Raw genomic sequence first — 25,891 nt, 5'->3', positions numbered from 1 at the left:
TATTTAGCAAACATTATTTTTATTGAAAAAGAATTTGCAATTATATAATCAATATATATTGTTAAATCACTTAATATTCGATTTGCTGCTATTTTATAGCTAACGTAAATGCATAAAACAATGCACATAGACAGACACAACACATTACAATAAACACGCATATTGCAAGCTGGTTCAAACCTAAACCAAATGGCTATGACAACCGATTTTTCCAACATTAATGACGGCCCTCCCATGAGATAAGTCAAATAACAAATGGACAATGTTGTGTTCACTGTCTATAAAATAAAAAAGTAAATGTTTTACACGTAGTATTTTATATTAACTTGTGAACGATTGGCAAAAATCATCGTATCGTCATCCTTCTCCACAAAGAGGCAGTCTATGCATCTCACTTCACGACGAATACCCATGGGACAGCAAATTTGTAATTTAAATGGTGGTGAAATCAAGATACATCGTGTAGTTTAACATAACTTAAATGCGTTATTCAATTTCACAAAGACATGCAAAAACTTAATCGAAAAGACCGAAACTATTTTTCAAGATTTGCCTATTTTTGTATCAAATGTTGGTCCTTTTTATATCTATTGTTGATGCAAATAAACCACTACCAATAAGCTCGGGTAGAGGGTCATCCAGTCCGCGAAGTCTCATCCGCTTTATAGTTTTACAATTTGCTGTGTTATCATCATCTAGTTCCACTTCAACAGAAGGAAATACTTCCCGTGCACTCTCATTCATTTTGCATAAAGCTTTCTCAGTCAAAGTGACATTTTCAAAAAGTATTTCAGTTAAGTGTGAGTATTGAAGGGCATCCGAATCTGAACGGAATAATACAGCTAAATCTAAAAGATTCGTCCGTTTAATTGTTAGGATTCTTGGAAATTTACAAGTTACTTCTGTATATGAGTTGAATGTATCTATCAGAGTAATATTGTCGAGGACAACTGATAAGATATTTTCTCGAAATTTATTTCTGACTCCATACCGACTCCCAATCAAAACACTGAAAGCATGCGTTGTCAAAGTTAGATCTTCTAGGCGAATATCCGTCATATCGGGACCAAACTCAAAATGTACTTCTGGTCCACCAAAGAACGCCAAAGCTGGCCTGACTGAGGCAGAAGAAATATAATCAAATAAAGAGCATAAACACTTTTCAGTCAAAGAGATTCGTCTCAGATACAAACTCTTTAACATTTGTCTACTTTGCAGATTACCCTGACATTTAGAATGGTACACTTCTTTTAAATCAATGTGTTCGCCCGAGCTACATGTATTTGTCCAAAAAATACTGTCCAGTGTAAATGAATCAATGTTGCTGCCCAATATAATCCATACAAGTGCTTCGTTTAAATCATTTTCGATCTCTGCTCTATCTGTCTGACATATGGCTAAGGATTCTGAACACAGTGTGCCATTTATATTTGATTCCGAGTTGCTGGGACCATGTAAAGAGTGTAAGATGTTTGTGAATGATACATTTCTTAATTCTAATTTACAATGTTCTCTTTTTACACCACTAAGTAGTTCAAGACAACATTTTATTGGCATAGTAACATTTTCTACAGATATCGACGACACTGCCTTGCTAAATCGTATTGACATATTGTTGAAAATATTTCCCCGCTTAATACCTAATACTTCACATGGCAGAGCTAACTGCTGTGTATGACTTGATGTTTGAGTTATAGTGATATTGTAAAGTTGTAATGATCTGAGCCGAACCATCTTCTCGTTTTGTAGCAGTTCGCATAATACATTGTCTTTAATTTCAATGTTTATTAGTTTCAACGAGTTTGTTTTCTGAAAAGAATCATTTGTTTTTATTGTGAAAATAGTTGCAAGATCGCCGTCTAATATAACACGTTCCATTAACACACATAGCTCATCCACCGGCTTCGTAGCTTCGGAAAACCTCATATTCATACAACTAAGTTGCTTTCCCGACCAGAAGAAAGTAACTCCTTTGAGATATTTAGTTTCAAAAGAAAATTCTTGAAAATTTGTCGTTCGATTTATTGTCTGTGATAATATATTACTGTCCTCATTGCGGACATTTTTAAGATGTATGTCATTAAACATCAGAACAATATCTTTATCTGTATCACGAATGCTACCCAACAGTTGTTCAAGCTCTTTCTCATTCATATCGACTTCATGATACTTCACACAGTCTATTGTTTTCATGTGTTTTGAAAACTGTGTCTCTATCCCACACATATTCATAAAATCTATTTCAATAGATTTAAGATTATTTAAAGTAATTGAAACATGGATGTAATCAAGCCCGCTACGTGGGTTTCTCACAACGACATGGCATAACTTCAGAGATACACCGCTTGATGTTTCTGGTAAACTTTCTAACATCCGCTTCAATGCGGATGATGTCATTTTGACGGTGTGAAATTCTAGAACTTCAAGATTTCTCATTTCCATCTGAGGTCGAAGATAATATATTCCAAAATTTGATGATTTCACTAAAATCTCATGAACTTGATATGTCATAAAGAATTCAGCCACGAGTTTTGTATTGTTATTCAAGTTCGCCTGCAAAGTCAGTTTACTTTCTTCAATGGTTATTATAAAGTCTTTTTCGTTTATACCTACTTGTTCAGTAGCCTTGTCAATAAGTGCTGGACACATTTCCTTGACAAATGTTATAACCCTCAAAAGACCCATAATGGTTTCAGACGATGTAAAATATTCTCGCACCTTTTCATCTACTGTCCTATTCTGTTCAAATACCATTGAAATGTATAATGCTGCAAAATATTCTTGAAAAGTTTTGTGCATGAAACTGATACATCTGACAGGAGACATTTTTAAGCTTCCAATAACTTTCTTTTTTGATAGCAAACCAATCTTCAAACTCAATTCATATTCAGCTTCAGATAGACCATGATCAGTTAAGTCTTTGTCCTTAAATACAAGAGCTCCACCCTGGCTTTTATGAGAAATGTTTTCGAATGAAAACTTGCCAAGAGTATACATCAACGCAGCGAACTTCAGCAAGGCTGACTCATGGTTCAGACTAGGAGGAAGTATGCGGTCTTTTCCCTCTAGTTGTGATACCCAGTGTTGAAATTTATCATTGTCTGAAAATCGCTTGACAGCTAAAGAGCACAACTTGCTGATGATTGAACTGTAAATTCCTGTCTGACTGTCCGCTAGTTCTTGATCCTTTTCCCAAAGGCAGATGAGCAGCTTTAGCAGCAGAGGGACAGAGCAAAGGCATTCCATTTCCATTTTCTCCACTTCTTGCAAGAACATTACTGCGTTGGTATCAATCTCATCTTTATCCGAAATTATTTCGTCAAAAATTAACCAAACCAGACGTTTTGAATCTGTCTTCTCAATTCCTATAATGCTAAGATCAAAATCGTATTCTCTTAGTTTAGGTCTTAACATTTCTACTTTCCAAGGACGACTTGTAAAGAGAGTGGTAAAATGTCCATCCAAAGAACTCACTGGCAAGCCCTTGGTAACGTTCGGATGCTTTGGTAATGGAGTTTGGGGTGTCCATTCATCTAATCCGTCTAGAATATATAAAATTTTCTCCGTCTCATTTTCTACCAGAAACTTGAAATGTTCTCTCATTTTCTTTGTTCTAAGTAGCTGATTCAGTGTCATCTCTTCAACTGACCGTTCTTTGTAAGTATCTCGAAGAGAAACAAAGAACAGAAAATCAAACTGCTTCATAACTTTATATTTATCAGTTAATGTTGTCCCAATTAAGTCAGCTGTATCATGTACGTCTGCTACAATTTTCCCATCTGCTGATACAGAACTGCTACTCCCAGAACTAGATTCAGTATGATCCGAAATATTTTTCTGAGAAGTAATACTTAGGAACGTACCTCTGTGTTTTTGTGTATTCCCAGATATGTCCGATGACGTTGAGTGAGCATGGCACCATTCCGAGATTAGCTTTCGGCAAAATGTTGTTTTACCCATTCCAGCGTCTCCGGAAATAAAAATTGTTTTTGCCTGAATACGTTTGCAATGAAATACACCATGCAGCGAGTGTATGTTTGTTGTTTTAACACTGTTACCTCTGCGCCGTTCCATTTTCAAAGGAACGTATACTTTTTCCAAATCAATTTCTACCCCAGGCAGAAGGGGAGAAAGATCAGTCTTCAGATAATCCTTACGATATAGGTCTATCAAATAGCTCTGCAGCTCTGAAAAATATTTGTTCCTGTATATTACAATTTAATTGGATATATACAACTGCGTTGAAAAAATATATCAATAAAGGGTGTGAAGATGCATGTGTATTTTTGATGTTCATAGTATGTTCGGTTGAAATAAACTATTATTTTTCTCGTTCATTTCCATGTCGGCCAGGATATGATTTATACACAATGTCAGCCTGAACGATATGTTATTTCTGGTCTTATTCTAGTGATCTGAAGTTATCAAATGGAGTGATTTTTTCTTCTTTTTGTACAAAGATTTGACAGACATTACCTTATCATTGCTACGTGCTTAAGGGGCAATTGTGTTGAAATTTCAGTACAAATTATAGCTCAGAAGTATATGCTGATATTTTAAAATATTACAAATTGCTTATCTCAAATATTGGTTACAATATATACTTAAGATTTTCCCTTATGGTGTATCATACAAGTGGCATTAGCAAGTGGCATTTGCCTATACTTAAGAATAAAACATTTTCGAGCTGCAGTAATAAGACTGCGCAATAAAAATTAACGAGAAGTCCTTCAAACTTAATAAAATAAATATTACCTTTTTTTTCTTTCTCTGACAATGTTGTAGGATTTTCAACAGTTTGTGTTTGAGTAGCTTTTAGGTTCTTTGTGTTCTGAAAAGGTATATTCAGATAATGAAAAAAATCATAACCTTTCCGCTGCCGAAGCGTAGTGAAACGTATTAGCGTCTGAGGGCCCTGAATCAACATTTTTTATACGAAATTCATTTTGAAAATATTTCTGAAATGTCTAAGTCTGCAGCTCTCGAATACGGAAATATCTTACATACGAAGCATATACTGACACTTTCAGACAACATCAAAAGGGACCTTTAAACGATTTGACGAGGTTCCGAAAATCTCCATAGATCTATAACCATGCTCCGTTACGGACATCTGTGGGATTTGTGTTTATTCCGAGTTCAAATCGTTTTTCGTAGATGAAAAGCTGACATGTCGTGCTAAAGCCCAGATAATTTAAAATCGTTAGAAATTGTTGAAAATTGACTCCCCATTAGCAAAAATGTTCACGCGCATACATTAAGACGGGGTAACCCCTGCGTGTGACCCCTGACTACAGACCAATGCAAATGCGACTTTTGTTTTCAAGTTTAGCCTGTTTGCTTTCATTTTCCTTACTTCCGGAAAAAGCTGAAGGTCGTCTGACGTCATTTTCTTTGTTGTCAAAAATATACGTATGCTTGACGAGATTGCATAGAAATGTGCCGGCAGTTCTAAGGATATGGGTATCTATGGCTTATTGCATTTTAAGTCCTGTTTGTTACTAAAAACATGCACTTTAGTGCAGTAATCAAAGGAAAAACAATACAGTCTATTTACAATTTCTTTGTTCTATATTATTTACAGATATCTAGGGTCATTTGGTTGTGAAGACATTCACGAATATTGTGTACACATAGAAACAAAATGAATGTATATCAACCATTCCGTCGATGGTTATCTAAATGTATGTAGCTACCAAAAATACGATAGAGACTGAGATGAAGAAATATTTTATCATAATAATAAGTATTATCAAAATAATTTTCAGTGCAAACTGTAAACATATGTGTAAAAATCAGTTTACCAATTACGTGTTTTATGTCTATTGAACAGAAACAGCACGACACGAGAGTTGCTTCAAAAGTGATTTTTTACAACCGTAAGTGACAACGATTTTCCATGACTGTGCCGGGGTGTATATATGTTCTTATCATTTTACTATTTTCAATGGTTTTAACCAAATTAAACCCGTTTTAAAGTGACGTCACGATTACTATGCTTCAAAATTGTCAAATAGTTCTATGAACTTTCTAAATTTTTTACATTTCATTACGATGAAGCCTAGATTCTTTACCTTTATATTCGTTTAGGATTCTATATATATACATCTACATCTTTATTGAAGTATATTTTGCAAAGAATTTCAGATTATTTTCACTGCATTGAAACACTGGAAACATCAATGTTATATAACTGATATATTACAGTATTTCACTGAAAAGCATAAAATAAATATTGTTCGACTGTGCGAAGTTGAAAAAGGACACTTTTGAAACATACCAAGTACTTGTATCTCACATATGCGAAGGTTTTACATATCAAGTTTATATTTATAAAACACTAACTAAAAATTATTACATGCTTTTCAGTAAATTATCGAAATATTAGAGTGAGATAAATCTGGTATTTTTACAGTGAAAAATATTAAAGTCAAAACATAAAATAAATAGAAAATTTGTTTGTTTTACATGTAAGATCAAAATATCTTTCACTCATGAACATCCTATCGCGGATATACCACTTTTGAAAATATTGCATGTGGTGTTCACTTGTGAAAAATATTTCAATCTTACACTGAAATAAACTAATATTTTCTGTATCTGTTAACGTTAACTTGCATTGCTTTTTTTCTAGAATTAAGCAATGCTATAACAACTTTTCAGGATATGTTAAAGTTATTTGTATGTTGCTAAATGCGATGTGATTTATATGATATCCTGAAACCCTTTTAAAATAAACCCTTTTGAAATATATTCTTGAATGCCAAATGGCCGGCTAGAATGTTAGCTCTGTGTAGATCAAGTGTAAAATATGGCCTTTTAAAGTTCTATCATTTGACCTAGATTTTATAAAGAAACATTCTAGTCCGGTTTCATTAAAGGGACATTTAAAGTGTAGATAACCCTTTACTTTTTCTAATGTAGCGAACTAGATTTTGGCCCAAGATAGGCCAGTTTTATAAACTTGACCTTGATTTTATAGATAAACGTTCTGACCCGGTTTCATAAAGATCACATTGAAAAGTGGCATCTAGAGTGGTAATAAGGTTTTTCTATAATTTGTCCTTATTGACTTAGTTTATGACCACAGATAACCCATTATCTTATTCTCTCGAGATTTTATTAAGGTAACCATTCTGACCAAGTTTCATTAATAAAATCTGTAAAAAGATCCCTTGGAAGCAAAGAATGCAACCAAGAAGAATAATAGCAGACTCGGTTTGATTGAGTCTGTTCATGAGAGGTAATGAAATGTGCAACACCTCTCACGCCCCCTAGCACCGGCTTAAGCGGAACACTATTACACATATGTTAAATGAACTACATGATCCCAAAGGACCATTGTGCTACAACTTCGACTAGGGTGTTAACAGTAAAACTGTTGACGAATGACAAATTACACAACAAGATGACGGGCGATCACAAAAGCTGTTAGGAGAGCTAACGAATTTCGACACTTACGTTTCTAAACGTTGTTTATATGTCACCGGCCATTACATGGTACACAATTCAAAGCAAAACAGGAAACTGTATATATTTCAGGTACTGCAGATTGTTATTAGTTTTATTACTTTGTGACCATTTTACGATTTATGAGGACGGCTGTAGTACCTGAACCTGTCGTTGTCTTATTAAATCAAAACTGTAGGTGAACAAACCTGACTTTTTGCCTCTGCAATATCCTGGAGACTCTCGAATGTTTTTTGATCAATTTCTCTCAGAGCTTCCTCTTTCTTTTCTGTAATGGCTTGCATAGCTTCTCTACGGAGCTCTTCCCCTTTTTGACAACTTATGTAAACATCATCCCGTTTTAGCTGATTGCGTAAGAAGATTAAAAAGTAGACACATATATTACATCTTAATTAAAAACTGGAACCATGCTTGATTTACTGTTAACATGTATTATTTGCAAACATTAGATATGACAAATTCAGTATGAATTTAGGCACCTCGGAATTCTTGAAAACTCTACAGTATAGCAATTGCAAAATTTTTATTTGTTAAAGTTAAAAGCTAATTTAAAATTCAGTTTTTGAAAGTAAGTCAAGATAATAGAACACATCATATAAAGTTATGTATTGCATTTGACTAACTGAAGCATAGCCAGCTTTTATAATCTGCTCATACATAACGATATGTCAATATTATGGAGGTTTGTTTCTGGCTGGGCGCCAACACGACAAAATTTATTTGCCGCGTTGCCGTTCTGTCGGGAGAGCCAGCACGACATTGCAGAAACAAGGCACAATACGATATAAAATATTACCCAATATATTGCCTGGCAAACAAAGGTACCTTTTCAAGATTATAGACTGCTTGCTGGGCGCCAGCGTCATTGATCAGTGATTTCTTATCTTGCAATATTCCAATAAACTGTTCTATGATTGAAGCTAGTTCTTCTTCTTCAATTTCAAAAGTAGCTGAATGTACAACATTATTTCGAGTGTTTCTTGCCTGCGATAAAATGACAAAAGTAAATACTTATTTCATTGGACATTTTACCCTGTATTAATATCTTTAATGAAGCATTTAAGTATTTTTTTTTTATATTTTGGGCAGTGGCTACAGCGTATTTGACATACTTGGAAACATTGACGTTGTTCGACGGTCTGTTGGAAGGGAGTCAAAATCTTGCAGATAATACTTGGCATTATATTTTTATATATACCTTTTCATGATGCTTATTATTATATCCAACTTATATAGCACCATTTTTATGAAAAACAAGTCAAAAGATGCTTTACGTACAGACATGCATACAGAGAAACGAACAGTGGCCGAAGGGGGACGGAAAACATCTTACGGAGCAAGCGATCTGTCCAGTGGGAAAGAGCAAAACAAAGACCCTAGAACAGAGAGAGAGAATGTTTAGATACTGGATTATCCAGCTTACTTAATACCCTAGCAGCTTTTTGTGCTTAAATTGCCCGGCTCTTTAACGTGGCCAATGTAGAGCACATATAAACGCGAAGCCTTCTTTCCTGTGAAGAGCCAGGAATGGCCTCCTAGTCGGGTGGGAGACACTCAAGAACATCTAAGAAATGTTTAGTTCCCGGAACTTGATTCGAACTCGGACATCTGAATTGACAGTCAATCGTGTTATCTCAGACCAGCGAACCTGCCCATATGTAACAGTCAAGACTTGCTTTTAGGTTACGCTAAACTATGCTGTTTTTATAGATATCCATTTAGTTTCTTTACTTAAAATCCGACACGTGTTGAAATATTACCAATGTTGATGGTTATGATAATGAATATCTTAAATATCTCACCATTTCAAAGTTACTGACATTGTCCAGTGAAGCTCTGAATTCTATGTTGTTTTGGAGAATGGACAGGAGACCGGCTGCGTCAGTATCTGCTGCTGATAGTTTGTCATGGTACCCTACTGTAGCCAGAAAACATCGTGCAAATGACCAGTGATCGCTGTGCCATCTGCTTGGGTCAGTATTGGTCCAAACTGGATTCCTTTCATCATGATCGAGAACAATCAAATCATAAAATCGACTGCAGAAGTTATTTGGACATGATCGTCTTCCTACTGGACTATTACAGAAGCATTTAGATCGGTATTTGTGGAGACAGGTTTTCCTCGGATGTTCTGGTAGCAGATTGTCGGCGGTACATTCGGTACAAGAATGTGCAGGTGACCCCGTGACCTTACGATAACTATAAAGGTGTGTTTGATGACGTTGATCTGAAAGGTTGTTGACAAAGCCTGCTAGACCTTGTTGCAGATACTTCAAACCAAGAGCTGCCCTAACCCAGTTTCTATAGAGAGGGTTCCTCAACTCTGATCCGTCTGACATTCTGACTCTGTAACACAAGCAAGGCATTGAATTGCAGTAATATTCTGAAGCATTCTTTAATCAAAGCCAAACTGTCAGTGATATCGTTAATTGAAAGTTTATTTTCGACAAAACTAATGATATTGGAATATTTAAGGATACAGTGACCTACTTTACTGAATGGGGTTGCAAGCTTAACTGTGGTTTTCTTATAAGGTTACAAGCTAATTTAAGTAATTCTTTATCTAGTTTGATCTTGAAACTTTTGAATTAGCCCAGCCTCACCTACTTTATAAAGTTAAATAAGCAGTAATTCCTCTTAAATCACTAGAAACAAGTGACTTCCTGGTTTTGCAGACATGCTGTTGTTGTTGTACTTACAATGCATTGTGGGAAGTTGCTAAGAAACTACTGCCTCGAGACCTTGTTTACTCTGCTGTGGACAGAAATATCATTTCTCTTTAAAACAAATATGCTTCCAAGAAACTCCCTTAAAAGGAAATATGAGGTTATAATCTTTTAGATTATTAATTTCCCTTCCTTTTCATACTAATATTTATTAAAATCTTTTATGATTTAATAGAAATATTGGCTTTTGTTTCCTAATAGTCTGAATTTCACATTTTCTACAACTCCACAGTATTTTGTGTGAAACTAAGTTTACATTTATTTGTATATGGAGTTCATAAATCCTCACATTTTTGCGTGTGCATTTCCAAACTTATTTCTGTGAAGTCTGGAAGATATAAATATTCCATTTTGCCTGTTTTTAGGGTTCACAATCTTAAATCTCTGGCCTTGAGCTGCTGCTTTACCTAATAATTCTTAAGAAGTATTTAAAGATGATTAACACATTTTATACAAAGATTGTCTCACTTGGTTTGTTTTTATAGCTGCTGAATTCTATATGTTGGTAAACAATTGGATCTACATTTAACTGTTGCTCTTTGTGTATTAGAAGCTTACTGACAGTTATCAATATTTACCAGAGGCAGGTTTAATTATAATCATAATGAATAATAGTCCTGATAGATAAACAAGAGCTCGTAAAACACAAAATGTCCTTCCTTGATGCATTCAGTAACTGCACAAGGAACAGCAATTATTTGTTCACTGTGCACTGGCCGTTTGACGTACTGACATCAAATCAATAATTATGGGTCATTTACTAGACATAAGTGGTCACTGTGACCTTGACCTTTGACCTACTGATCTCAAAATCAATAGGGGTCATCTGCTAGTGATGACCAACACCCCTATCAATTTTCATGACCCTAGGCCCAAGCGTTTTTGAGTTATCATCCGGAAACCGATTGGACACTGGATTGGAGGGGGGGGGAGAGGGAGAGGGAGCGGGAGAGCGGGAGCGGGAGCGGGAGAGGGAGAGGGAGAGGGAGAGGTAGGTAGGTAGGTAGGTATACGGTAGGTTTCTGTTTACAGTGTATGTAACAACGCACAGATAACAATGAACAAGTATGAATGTTAAGTAAGCCATGTTATATACATTATAACAAACACTACTGGATGCACATACCATTAAACATGGTTTAAAACCCTGTAAAATATCCATTTAAATAGGAAAAACCGTTAATTAACCCCATTAATTCTTGCATCACTTTATTTCACATGTTTCAAAATATTAATGGGTTACATGTTAAAATACCATTAAAACACCCATTTTGACCATGAATCATGCCGTTAAAAATTTGGTTTGGTAGCTAAAAAAGTTAATGGCTTTGAAAAAATTATGAAATTCTGTATATTTTGAATTTAACAGGATTATTCATGGCCCTTAACTGTGATTTAATGCCCATTAAAAGCTTAAGTTCTGTTTGCCAAATTGTTTGCCAAATTGTGTTTCTACAAAAAATCGGATTTATTTCAATGAAAGTCGGATGAAAACATACTAATTTATTTGATAACATCAATCTACATTATTTTGGTAAGGGTAAATACGTAATGATGCATGTCACTTTTCTGTTTTCTGTTTTTCCTGTCCAAAAAATCAGCATTTGTATACGAAAGTGGGTGGGGTAAGGAATTTACATTATGAGTTGTATTCAGACCAGTTTATATTTAAAGTAAGGTTTATAGAGAAGTGAACATTACACATGATTGTGAAGACTTACAGTCTGATTTAAATTCACTTGGGGCATGGGCAGACCAATGGCTTCATCGTTTCAGTGAATCAAAGAGTGTGGTACGCTTGATTGGGGAGAGCTACTTGCAATCCCTCAAACATTTGCTCCTAGCTGTTTAAGTGCATGCACCTGAGCACAAAGTACTGAAGGAGAGCTAAATTGTGATCGCCCATTGTGTGCTGACATTGTCATCAACAGTGGCTTTTTGAATACACATGACGCCTAATGTCTGTACCAATAAAAACTTGGTTAGAATGTTTGTATAAAAATGTTGGTTAGTTAAAACTACCCACATGGTCACTTGATCTTAATAGTAAAACCTTTAAACCGGTACCTGTAAGCCCTTCTCAATACGACACAATACAATACAATATCCATTTATTTTCTCATTTCATATGAACATATGACAGAATGAAGATACAATATGACAAATGTTTGTACAAGGCTGTTACATGTGTTTACATAACAAAATAATGAGAAGAAAGGAATCAAATATTCTTCTAGAATTTTACAAAACAGTACATATGTATAGATACTATTACATGTGTAGTAATACGAAGTTTAAATCTATAAGGCAAATCTCAATATGAAGTTGATTATCTTAATGATGTCTAATTCTGGTGGTAAATTTTCATGGCCCTTAATTTGATATACCATTACAATATTACAAACTCATTAAAATTGAATCTGACATATTTAATGAGACCATTAACTTATTAACAGCCATTAATAGAGTATTAAAAAAATTAATGACCCTCTTAGTTTTTACTAATTAATGTAAAATTAAGGGGTACTTTTTAATGGCTCATTAATTTGATGCCAATTAAGAAATTTTCATGGGGTTTTAAGGAGCCAATTAAATTATTTTAATCGTTTATTTTTAGCAGCTTTTCATGGCCCTCAATGTCATTTTAACAAGGTATATTTTACCAGGGTTTTAATATACTTATTTCATGTCTTTTTAATATATGGCATTAAAGCTATGGTCATGAAAATGCCATTAAACAGTAAAAAGAGGTGAATTTAATGGTGACCTGTTAAAACTCTGTTAAAAATGTTTGAAAAAATTAAGGCCAATTTCATGAGCCTTTTAATGGCATGTACATCCAGTAGTGAAAAAGGATGACACAAAAAAGACATTATCTCTAATCTTCATTGTTGTCCTTGTGTACAATAATATGGTATGAAATGGGAAGACAAATCACAGAAAAAGGAAACTACATTTAGGTAATCACAGTTCAAAAATATAAAATCATGAAAGACTAGCGTTATCATAATAGATGGATAAAAATATTAAGTATCATATAATATCTTATCTATTGTTTTATATAACTGACGTTGCTATCTTATCTACCAGTACGCTGCCTGGGCAGTTCAAGCGCGCTTACTGTACCTTATGCAATACTTGAAGTTAATTCATGAATGTAAAATATGGAACTTACAAATGGTAAAATCAGACCATGAAACATATGACAAAAATGACTAGCAAAGAATAAATTTATCAGAATAAGATAGTAAAGGAACATTAAAAATGATTAAAATATTTAATATTCAGATGATATTAGTCATGTGTTATAATCTGACCTTTGACTTAAATGTAGATATATCCCTAATATTTTATGGCAAGATGTTCCACGCGTTACAACCATAATATGAAAAAGAAGTTTTACCAAAACCTTCACTTTTTGAATGGCAAAACATTTACTGTCTGATAAAGAATAGTCCATATTGTCCAAAGCAGTATTAACTTTTACACTAAATCTTGTCGGGGTATCTATGTACTGCACTTACAGGAGTAAAATGTTCTCTTATATAAGCAGGAGCGATGTTAGAGTGCATCTTAAAGACATTATATAGACTTATTGGAATTAACCTACTGCCACTGGTAACCAATTAAGGTGTACAAAATGTTCTTTGTCAATATGTGACCTAGGGTTTAAGTTAAAAATAAATCTGATTATTTTGTTCTGGGTTACCTGTAACTTCTGTTTAAACTTTTAGTTAAACTATGGAACAAAACAGAAGACAAATAATCAAATGGCATTGTATGAGGGACACTGTGAGAAATTTCTTTGTATGTTGAGTGAGGAACTGACTTTTCCTGTACAAAAAGTTCAACCTGGCATTTGATTTTCTTATTATAGACCTTGCCATTGGTTCAAAAGATATACTTTGATTAAGAGTTGCATAAAGATATTGAATTGAAGTTTTTGTTTCAATGCTATGATCTTTAGGTTAAGGGCCAAAAGTTTCAATGAGTCGTTCCATTACATTTACCTGGTTCATTTAGTTTGAAATTATTTTTGAAAAGAAGATATAATAGTATTTGAAAATCAAGATGTTAGGTTTTTGAATCGGTGGCCAAATTTGAAAAAAAATACAAAAATCAAAATTTACGTAATATGGCCTCTCTCCAGTATTATTAATTTGATATGCTTGTTTTGCTCAATCTGTAACTGTTGTAAGTGATATATGTTTTCCTACACAATGGGGCATAGTAAAATGATCACGTTTGTCATTTTCTTTGACATTGTCAAAGTTGTCTGCGAGTTATATGTTTATTGGTACCGAACATAAGGTACAGATAAGTATACATTATAGTAGCCAAAAAATATTAACTTTACAAATCATTCTAACACGACCAGCAAATAACCTACATACATGTAGAGCAAAATCTATCTCGGGTTATTCTGCAATATACCACTCGCGTGCAATGACGTCATCCGATCCAGGTGCGTAGCGCGATCGTAAAAAGTAGTTACCATTTTTTTCTAACACTGTTGATACTAGTATGTCGTGTTAGAATCGAAATAATAAGTTCCCAAGTGTGATTTATCATAGAATAACCCGAGTTTTTCGTTCTTATGCGAAACAATATATCACTCAGGCCTACGGCCTTACGCATAAGAACTCAAAACTCGGGTTATTCTACGATAAACCACGTTTGGGAACTTATTATTTCTTAAATATACCTGAATGACTTGAATCAGACAGAACTTAAATATGTTTACTGAACCATTTTTAATGTTTATAAATATATACGATTGTCAGCCTCGATTCCTGATACGTATTTTGCTTAAGAATCCTTTAAATACTTTTAGAATTAGAAGTTTTTACGTAAATTGTATATTGTCTGTGAAAATGGTACATAATTTTGTAGGTATTATTGCAACGTTTAATGCCTGCTAAAAAGTTTTGTTTATATAGGATAAAATATGTAATCTGGGCTGGTCATGCAATATTTTCTAATTATTGTTTATATCATATTCACACTTAATAATACAATTTTTACTAAATATGCCTCTTAATCATTTTAGATATGGATTTATATATAGACGTTTAAGTAAAACAATTAGATAGCGTGTCTCACATCTGGGATCACATATGCTATTTGTGGATTTTCACAAAATTTAATGTTAAAAGTGCTAAGAATATATATATATATAGTAGGTTTCCTGAAATTGTTACTAATACTCATGTACAATAGAACAAATACTTGCTGTGGTAATAAAATGTCAGTACTCTCATGAATATACTCAGTCAAACCGAGTCTACTATTGTTTTGCTTCTAGTGGTATTATAATTTCAACAAGGTTTATATATTATAAAAATAAGTTCATATATCTCTACAAAATATTGCATGTCGCACAGTTTATTGATAATCGAATAAGAAGTGTTGTTACTTATAGAATACTGAATCATTCTTAACTTATATTTATGTATTGTGTATCATTTGATGACAACTTAGACCTTAAAACTCCACTCATGACGGAATGTGGACTGGATGCAACTAAATGTAAATACTTAGTCTCATGTTGTGTAAAACTGAACTCCAAACATAATCGATTATTGAATCAAAAACATCAGACCTCAAATTATCTGACACGAAGCCTTGAACGTAGTGACGCAACACAAGAATCGATATCAAAAACGTGCATAAATAGTGCGATGTGTACATTTGATTTATTTTTTCTAAACTTAAGTCGACTTCTGGAGCAATACATATTCAATTGGTGACGCCCGTTTACCAAAGTATAAGAACCATCAATAATTCAACTATTCCATAGACTAATGTAACGTATCATACAGGTTGTCCGCGACATGTTCCTCTAATAATTTTAGGGAATGAACCCACTGTCATAACACATAATACAATATGTAAATCATGCACGTGATCGTTGGAAACCAAACGCTTCATTGGTTAAATATTTCTGTGAGTTTTCACGGAAATTCGATACACGACGCTAGCAATGTTCTATCAGAAAGCACGTACGACCGAAATTACGCTTTGGGGGAAATACTACATAATCGTTTACGATTAAGCGGTATTTATAACAACGATTTAAAGAATACTATATTTTTGCATTTTCATAGGAAACTTCTGGCGGTCCAGTTAGTTCTTTTTCGGGTAAGCGGAGCTTATATATAGATGCGATAGGCTGGACTTTTAGGTTTAACTTGTATTATTTGAATGCTGAAAGTATGGATTCCAGACCAAGCGTATCAGTAGGACGGGTAGAGGCATCGAGTCAAGTTATTTAACAGCATTTGTCGGTGACCTGGCAATGCTAGCGACGATTATTTGATTCTACTCGATTATCGATTCATCACTAGTCTCTTCCTTGTGCTTTATCTAGAGGGAAAACCAACGCAAACACTTTGCTTCTACATTCCGTATGAAAATCACAAAGGCAAAAAGAACTAAGAAGTTGTTATATGGCCTAATATATAAAGTACCAGTAAACACAGAGAAATAGGGTATAATTCTGATTTAATATGCGATTCCATACTATCTACAAAAATATTTATGTTTTTGGGGAGTTATGTAAAATTAAACAATTTAGTTAGAACATTTTTGAAGGCTTTTGTAGCAGAAATTAGTTTAGAAAATGTTTATAACAAATGTCAGTAACATAGAATGCCGGAAATCACCTTAGATGAACCAGAAAAGAAAAGCGAATGTATTTCGTCAAGTATGCATGGGAACCAGTAAGTAAAACAACAATGCTTCACTCTGATCAACTGATCAATGCTAAAACATTAAGTACATGTATTTACTGTGTTTATAGTATTTATAGTGCAATATGTACAGTCTAATAATTCATAGATTAGATTGAATGGCGATTGATAGGACCATAAAGACTAAATACTTGTGTGATAAAAATAGGTATACGCTCATTGTCAGTTAATATCTTGTCCTGGTTTAACAGTTAACATTTGTAACAAAGAATTATTATCAAACATGTGCTTATATAGGCCACTACTGTAAAAACTGTTTGTAAAGGTCACTATTTTATATTTTCGTTTAACCCTTACCCTCCTAAATTTCTATAATGAACTTGTCCATCTTTCAATTTGGACAGTGCCATTAACTGTTAAAAGGGGTGCTTACCTAAAAGATACTGACTGAATGGCGAACAATGCAGATCTTGATCAGACTGCACGGATGTGCAGACTGATCATCATCTACACTGGTCGCAAAGGCAGAATCAATCATGTCCGGCGTGATAAGGGTTACCCATTAATACTACAAGCAGCAAATTCAATAGGTTGTTTTGTGAATGAGGGGATTATATATATGAAAGATATTTAATTTCCAGATATACACAAGTTATGTACAATAGGACTGTGCCACAGTTTGTTGAATTACTGACTGATGATTTTAGTATAAAGTGAATTATTTATTTAAATATATAAACATGTTTAAGGTAATAGAAAATAAAACCTATTAGGGCTTTTTGGAAAAAAAGTGTATATCTCCCACCTTTCAATGTGCATACTGTATCGGTATTCGTGCGAATAGGGGTCATTTACTAATCAAGACCAATGTGTGTATCAATTAAAGTGCAATAACTGCAGTTACGGAGGAGATCCTGATGTAAATGCACCACCGCCCTATAGTGAGCTACATTTGTTTTAGGTTTACGCAGATCCATCAATGCCCGTCCGCTTAGGTAGAGCGTCGGTCTACGGATCGCGGGGTCGTGAGTTCGATCCTCGGGCGGGGCGTATGTTCTCCGTGCCTATTTGATAAACGACATTGTGTCTAAAATTATTAGTCCTCCACCTCTGATTCATGTGGGGAAGTTGGCAGTTACTTGCGGAGAACAGGTTTGTACTGGTACAGAATCCAGGAACACTGGTTAGGTTAACTGCCCGCCGTTATATGACTGAAATACTGTTGAAAAACGGCGTTAAACCCAAAATAAACAAACAAAGATCCATCAATGGATTAATTTGTTATGTTAGAATTTATCGATTGTAAAACAGTTAAAGGGCAATAACCCTCGAACACGAAATGCCCCCTGGATGCATTCAGTAATTGCACAAGGAACAGAAATTATATGCTCACTGTAAACAAAAGTTCTACCATTCTGGTTTAATCTGACCTTGACCTTTAACCTATCAACCTAACAAGAGATTACAGAGTGATATTGGCGCCATCCACTGAGCCATTTTTGAATGTTTCAAATTTCAAGACTAGCTCAAGGTCAAAATCAATGTCAAATTTCATTTCGGTACAAAACAATGTGTATGTGGTCCAAATTTGAAAGCTGTGGCTTGAGAAATGTGAAAGCAGGTCACTAGATCAATTTCAAGGTCAAAGTTCATTTCGGTAGACAGTACTATGCATGTGCTTCAAATTTGAAGGTTGTAGCTTGAGAAATGTGAAAGTAGGTAATAGGTAAAAATCAATGTCAAATTTCAATTCAGAACACAAAAATATGCATGCGGTCCAAATTTGAAGCCTGTAGCTTAAGAAATGTGAAAGTAGGTCACTATGTAAATCTCAAGATCAAAGTTAATTTCGGTACACAAAACTATGCATGTGGTTCAAATTTGAAGGCTGTAGCTAGAGAAATGTGAGAGTAGGTCACTAGGTTAAAATCAAAGTCAAATTTTATTTCGGAAACAAAACTATGCAAGTGGTCCAAATTTGAAGCCTGTACCTTCAGAAATGTGAAAGAAGGTCACTAGGTCAATCTCAAGATCAAAGTTCATTTCAGTACACAAAACTATGCTTGTGGTTCAAATTTGAAGGTTGTAGCTTGAGAAATGTGAAAGTAGGTAATAGGTAAAAATCAATGTCAAATTTCAATTCAGAACACAAAAATATGCATGCGGTCCAAATTTGAAGCCTGTAGCTTCAGAAATGTGAAAGTAGGTCACTATGTAAATCTCAAGATCATAGTTAATTTCGGTACACAAAACTATGCATGTGGTTCAAATTTGAAGGCTGTAGCTAGAGAAATGTGAGAGTAGGTCACTAGGTTAAAATCAAAGTCAAATTTTATTTCGGAAACAAAACTATGCAAGTGGTCCAAATTTGAAGCCTGTACCTTCAGAAATGTGAAAGAAGGTCACTAGGTCAATCTCAAGATCAAAGTTCATTTCAGTACACAAAACTATGCTTGTGGTTCAAATTTGAAGGTTGTAGCTTGAGAAATGTGAAAGTAGGTAATAGGTAAAAATCAATGTCAAATTTCAATTCAGAACACAAAAATATGCATGCGGTCCAAATTTGAAGCCTGTAGCTTCAGAAATGTGGAAGTAGGTCACTATGTAAATCTCAAGATCAAAGTTAATTTCGGTACACAAAACTATGCATGTGGTTCAAATTTGAAGGCTGTAGCTAGAGAAATGTGAGAGTAGGTCACTAGGTTAAAATCAAAGTCAAATTTTATTTCGGAAACAAAACTATGCAAGTGGTCCAAATTTGAAGCCTGTACCTTCAGAAATGTGAAAGAAGGTCACTAGGTCAATCTCAAGATCAAAGTTCATTTCAGTACACAAAACTATGCTTGTGGTTCAAATTTGAAGGCTGTAGCTTGAGAAATGTGAAAGTAGGTCACTAGGTCAAAATCAAGGTCAAATTTTATTTTGGAACAAAAAACTATGCAAGCGGTCCAAATTTGAAGCCTGTACCTTCAAAAATGTTAAAGTAGGTCACTAGGTCAATAACAAGGTCGAAGTTTTTTTCGGTACACAAACCTATGCATGTGGTCCAAATTTGAAGGCTGTAGCTACAGAAATGTGAAAGTAGGTCACTAGGTCAAAATCAAGGTCAAATTTTATTTTGGAACAAAAAACTATGCATGTGGTCCAAATTTGAAGCCTGTACCTTCAAAAATGTGAAAGTAGGTCACTAGGTCAATAACAAGGTCAAAGTTTTTTTCGGTACACAAACCTATGCATGTGGTCCAAATTTGAAGGCTGTAGCTACAGAAATGTGAAAGTAGGTCACTAGGTCAAGATCAAGGTCAACTCATGTCAAGGCTCACCTTGCCACTCAAAACTATACATGTGGTCCAAATTTGAATGATGTAAGTTATGGACATGAAGGTTCTAAGTTTTTCCCTATATAAGTCTATATGAACCATATGACCCCTGGGGCGGGGCCATATTTGACCCTAGAGGGATAATTTGAACAAACTTGGTAGAGAACCACTAAAGGATGCTACATTACAAAATATCAAAGCCATAGTCTTTGTGGTTTGGACAAGAAGATTTTCAAAGTTTTTCCCTATATAAGTCTATGTAAACCATGTGACCCCCAGGGCGGAGCCATATTTGACCCTAGGGGAATAATTTGAACAATCTTAGTAGAGGACCACTAGATGATGTCATATACAAAATATCAAATCCCTAGGCCCTGTGGTTTTGAACAAGAGGTTTTTCAAAGTTTTTTCCTATATAAGTCTATATAAACCATGTGACCCCCAGGGTTGGGCCATATTTGACCCCAGGGAAATAATCTGAACAATCTTGGTAGAGGACCACTAGATTTTGCTACATACCAAATATCAAAGCCCTAGGCCCTACGGTTTTGGACAAGAAGATCAGAAACCATTTTAACTGTTCCTGGCCAATGTGACCTTGACCTTTGACCTAATGACCTCAAAATTAATAGGGGTCATCTGCTGGTCATGGCCAACCTAACTATCAATTTTCCTGACACTAAGCCCAAGCGTTCTAGAGTTATTACCTGGAAACCATTTTACTGTTCCTGGTCACTGTGACCTTGACCTTTGACATACTGACCTCAAAATCAATCGGGGTCATCTGCTGGTTATGGCCAACCTCCCTATCAACTTTCGTGACCCTAGGCCTAAGCGTTCTTGAGTTATCATACGGAAACCGTTTTACTGTTCAGGGTCACTGTGATCTTGACCTTTAACATACTAACCTAAAATCAATAGGGGTCATCTGCTGGTCATTACCAACATCTCTATCAACTTTCATGATCCTAGGTCCAAGTGTTCTTGAGTTATCATCCGGAAACTGTTTTACTATTCAGGGTCACTGTGACCTTGACCTTTGACATACAGACCTCCAAATCAATAGGGGTCATCTGCTGGTGATGCCCAACCTCCCTATCAACTTTCATGATCCTAGGCCCAAGCGTTATTGAGTTATCATCCAGAAACGGATTGGTCTACATTCCGACCGACCGACCGACCGACCGACATCTGCAAAACAATATACCCCTCCTTCTTTGAAGGGTGGCATAAAAATAAAAGTGGAACTAAACTTTTGGTCCCATAACTGTACTTCAGTTATTTCCACCCGAGTGCCCATTATAACTGATGCATTGATCATAGCCTATTGTTTGTTTTCTATACACCTATTGCTATATTGTATTTACACATGTACAATACTGACCGGGCATTATGTGGAGGATTATTATTGAATACATGCAGTGGTGTAGCTGGCCATACATTGGCGTAGTTGGCCTTTTTCAGTTGAAGCGGAGGGGTACAGGAGACTGCATATTCCACTGTGAGTTCAGGGGTGCCTTACTTTTAGCATTTTATATCAGTGGAACAGACCTTCACTAGCTAGTATCAACATTTATGTAGATATTCTTTGGGTGTTTGTGTTAGTTCTTTGAGGTCCTTACTAGTATTTCGGTTGGCTTCGAAATAAGTTTTAGACATGTGAGCGAATTGATGTTAATTCTGGGGGTGTCAGTGTTAGTTCTGGGCGAATCAGTACTAGTTCTACGGGCGTCAGTGTTAGTTCTGGAAGCAACTGGGTCAGTTAAGGAGTTGGTGTCTGGTGTAGTTTGTTAGAGTACAGGATGCTGGATCGAATAAAAGAAAATGCTGTTCTTAAAATGCATTCTAGGTTCGCTTCAATTGTGTCCTACAAAAGGTAAAAAATTTGCACTAAAGTGGCACTATTCCCATAGAAGTTCGTCTATATCTCTTTGTCATGTTTACGTTGAAGACACATATATGTAATATGTCTAAGCAACTTGCTTGGTTCTTGACTTACGACAGACGCAGTTGTCTCAATCCTGATGACACTCAATCGGCGGACTTAGACTGTCAAGAGGTAACAGATCTGACTGAAAAATGCATAAGATAAACTTATAAGGATCAGTCTGCTTTTAGCTTGACTTTCTATGTCCGCTATTTAATTAGTTTAGTGTTTTCTATGCTTGCAATATTTACAAAAATGAATAAAGCTGTAGGTATATAAGGTTTAGGAAACACATGCAATAAGTGGCAAATAAATATGTAAAATTCATTTGCTGACACCATGTACGTAGTTTTTTTCAATTTTAAACACTTTCCCCACTGTGACCAAGTACCATTTTTGCAGCATATGTATATAATAATTATTTACAAAGGCATGAGAAATATTTTGTTGCGTCACTGGGGGGAAAGATGTTTAAAACGTAGAAATGATTTATGTTCATATTTTAATAGAAAAGAGAATGATAAATGTCTACAAAGTCTTCTTTTTAGTTCATAAACTGGTAAAATGAAGTCGCATTTACCAAGAAATGGTCTTCAACTATCGTTACTATGCAATTTCAGAAGTCTAGCCCTATGTCAATTTTTCCTTAATTGGATAGGCAATCTGAATAGGAAAATGTCCGAGGTCCTTCAAATCTTCAAAATGTCTAATTTCAAAATGGCATTTTCAATTTCGAGCCAGCTCAATGATCCAAATTCATTATACTACAAAAGCGAATTTCGACTTGGTATTGAATTAACAGCCTTTTTCCAGAGACTAGAACTGAATGTTTTGAAGTCGAAAGCTATGATTTACGTATGTTAGGTTTTAGATATGTTAAACTTATAGTATTCGTTCTCGCACGAAGGAATACGTCAAATCCATGACACAATATTCTTCTGGTGAGGCACAATATCGTATGTTCCGAGCACCAGCACTGAATTTTAGGAAAATAAAATGTACGAAATTTCTTTTCGAGTCTTCGTTTGTCAATCAGCGACGTAAGTAACTTATTAAATTTCAAAAATTAGTTTATGGAAGTGTTGTGACATATTATCGCGACGAATTTGGAAAGAACGGTTTTTAGATTCCGTTTTCCTATCTCCTTTATTAAACTATGCAAACAACATGTAATACATCGTTTACCTAACAATCTTTGTGGTTTGACGCGCACGAAAGTGTCTAGGTCCCTGTAAAGGGTTATACAGTCAAAAGATTGATAGATATATGGACCTACCTTGAATGTATGAAAAACTTCCTGCTTTAATCCGTCAGTCTGGCAATTTTAACATTGTACATCAAGTAAAACAAATCACCAAACATTTATGATATTGCGTGATAATATTTTATCAACATATCAACCTAAAAATTCTTTAATCATAACTGTCAATGTATAACACAAACATGGCGACTGTAGCCATTTTGTAATAATACTGAATGTGTATGTAGCTCGTCACTGTGTACTTGAAATATAGACTCTTCCTGATTATAGGGATGTTTCGTTATGTTAGTGATTGCAATACACATATATAATAAAATGTTATGATGTGATCGAAGTGTTTAATAGCTTAGACGGTTTGCATACGCTCGATGGTTTGATTACCTCTCGTACATTTTAGAAATGTATCTTTTTGTCCCCTGCTCACATCATCCTCATGCAAAGTGCATCTTTTACAGAAAAAAATAAATAAAAAGGTCACAGTTATCTCAACATAAACACTGAATGTGTGCCTTCAACGAGATATAGCTACATAAAGTGGCGGTACAAAGAATATAACAAAATATCATTTATGCATTTTACACAAAACAGAGGAGCAGAATGAAGATTCTCTGGAACACATGCTGGAGCCTCATGTATTATTTTCTTTTAAACTGAAATTCATTGACAAATCGTGACCAACTGCAATATGTTCACTCCCTAACTTGACATCAAGAGTTAATCTGTTAAGAAGCAAATATCTTCTGATTTCTTGGGTAATTCTATACATAGATGCTTGGCCCGTACAAACCCCTTCATAAGTATATACTAATGATGTACTTCAGTGTCAGGTGTCCACCGTGTTTAGGAACTAGACAGAAAAGGTATAAGCTTTGGCACTCAGCTAACTCTTGGCTATGTACGATCAATTACCAACGTGAGCGTTTAATTTGCAAACTTCATTTTTTTTCAGTGAAGAATGTTACGCTAGAAATGTTTTAATAAACTTTAAAAAAAAATAGTTATAAGGAAAACTGTGGAGGAGTACTTTTACTGCGTTTACACAATTACTATACAACGACAGAATTGTGAAAATACTGGAGGAAAATAAAGTTGTAGAATAGAAAAGGTGTTTTATTAATTCTAACAGGTGTTACATCTTTTATTTCTATAATAAAGATAATACACCTTAAAAGCAATTTAAAAACAAAACACGAAAATACTGTCAATGGAAATACTATGTGCCTTGAACTAATAAATACGGTATTCTGTGCTTGACTACCCTTTGAAAATAAACTCGTCTAATTAGCGTGTGTATTAGGCAGTAATTTGTTCAAAATAGTCTGCCGTGGAACAAACATCTCCTAAATGAATGATCTTTATCCTTTTTCTCGAGCAGCTGTTTTTAAAACAAGGGACGAAACTACATTTGACTTTCCCCTGACATGCATTTTTGCCCACTTTCAGACACTATTCATGCTCATGTGATGCTTATAAATTCTGCGGATGAATCTAAAACTTTTGATCATTGTATGACTCACTGACTTCGTAGCCATCGGAAGTGTTTCGGTTTGTCATTGTTTCGCGCACAAAATGCGTTTGTATCATTCTTAAAGTTTGTACTTGAACGGCAATGTACTTTAGTTTACATTGATGATACAATGATAAACTAGAAAGTTAACAAGTTAGCCGGAAATTATTACAAATGCAATATTATTACCACCCTTTAACTATCTTGTTGCGCAACCAGTATAAATTGTTTTAAAACTTGCCTTTTCGTTCAGATTGTTGCAATATTTCAATATTTATAAAAAGCAAATATTAAATTAGGAACTATATTGAAATCAAAAGCAATAGCCCTCTTTTAAATATCAATACTTTCGTATCTAAGTGGAGTAAGTATAAAATTCCATTAAAATAATAAAATAGAAAAGGTGGAAACTCCACAGGTCGCTCAACACAAGAAGAACGAAAATGCTGCAGGCTCGGTTTGATTGAGCCTGTCCATGGACGGTAGTGGAAATGCATGCTCCCGTCCACGCCCTCTAGCCCCGGGTTGAGCAGAACTCAACATTTACACATGCTAAAAGTACAAAAACCAATTTAGAGACATCCGCAGATATGTTCATACGGCGGTGCAGATGGAACCTTCAATGCTACACTAGTGTTCCATGAAAAGCGGCGTATGGTCCCTAGTTAAAAAAATGGGTTTGCCCTAAACGAGAAAACAATGAGCAGAACTAAACAAACTGGAATTTAGAAAGGGGATCTGAGGTTATGGAGCCTGTATATCACAGGAACTGCCAAAAGACAAAATTAAAAAACAGGCACCATAAGACATACATTTCTAATAGGGATCTGACTGTATGTAATGGATCCATTTGTTCCTAAAATAAATCTCTAACAATATACTAAAAATGAAAAATTGTCGTGAAGTGTTAGTCAAATGTGACTGACCACCTTTTAAATACGTGAATATTTGATAGAGATAACAAGAACAAAAATACAAATTGTTAAGC

At 34.8% G+C, this 25,891-nt stretch overlaps 1 protein-coding gene across 2 annotated transcripts; it reads right to left on the bottom strand.

Annotated features, from left to right (window-relative positions):
- LOC128554871 (uncharacterized) lies at positions 1-23,610 on the bottom strand. 2 transcript variants are annotated; one of them, XM_053536185.1, is made up of 6 exons: positions 23,412-23,610; positions 9,273-9,816; positions 8,296-8,454; positions 7,659-7,814; positions 4,756-4,831; positions 1-4,187 (listed from the first exon to the last, which is right to left on the bottom strand). In XM_053536185.1, the coding sequence occupies exons 2-6, from the start codon at positions 9,807-9,809 to the stop codon at positions 565-567; spliced, it is 4,551 nt and encodes a 1,516-aa protein (XP_053392160.1). In that variant the 5' UTR covers positions 9,810-9,816; positions 23,412-23,610; the 3' UTR covers positions 1-564. The 2 variants fall into 2 exon arrangements, with proteins under 2 accessions (XP_053392160.1, XP_053392161.1); XM_053536186.1 differs by lacking the exons at positions 9,273-9,816; positions 23,412-23,610 and having other exon boundaries at positions 8,267-8,438.
- Between the last annotated feature and the right edge of the window lie 2,281 nt (positions 23,611-25,891).

This window comes from Mercenaria mercenaria, unplaced genomic scaffold (genome assembly GCF_021730395.1).
Source record: "Mercenaria mercenaria strain notata unplaced genomic scaffold, MADL_Memer_1 contig_818, whole genome shotgun sequence".
NCBI lineage: Eukaryota > Metazoa > Mollusca > Bivalvia > Venerida > Veneridae > Mercenaria > Mercenaria mercenaria.
Note: the sequence above shows the minus strand (reverse complement) of the source record. Positions and strands in the feature narration are given on the sequence as shown.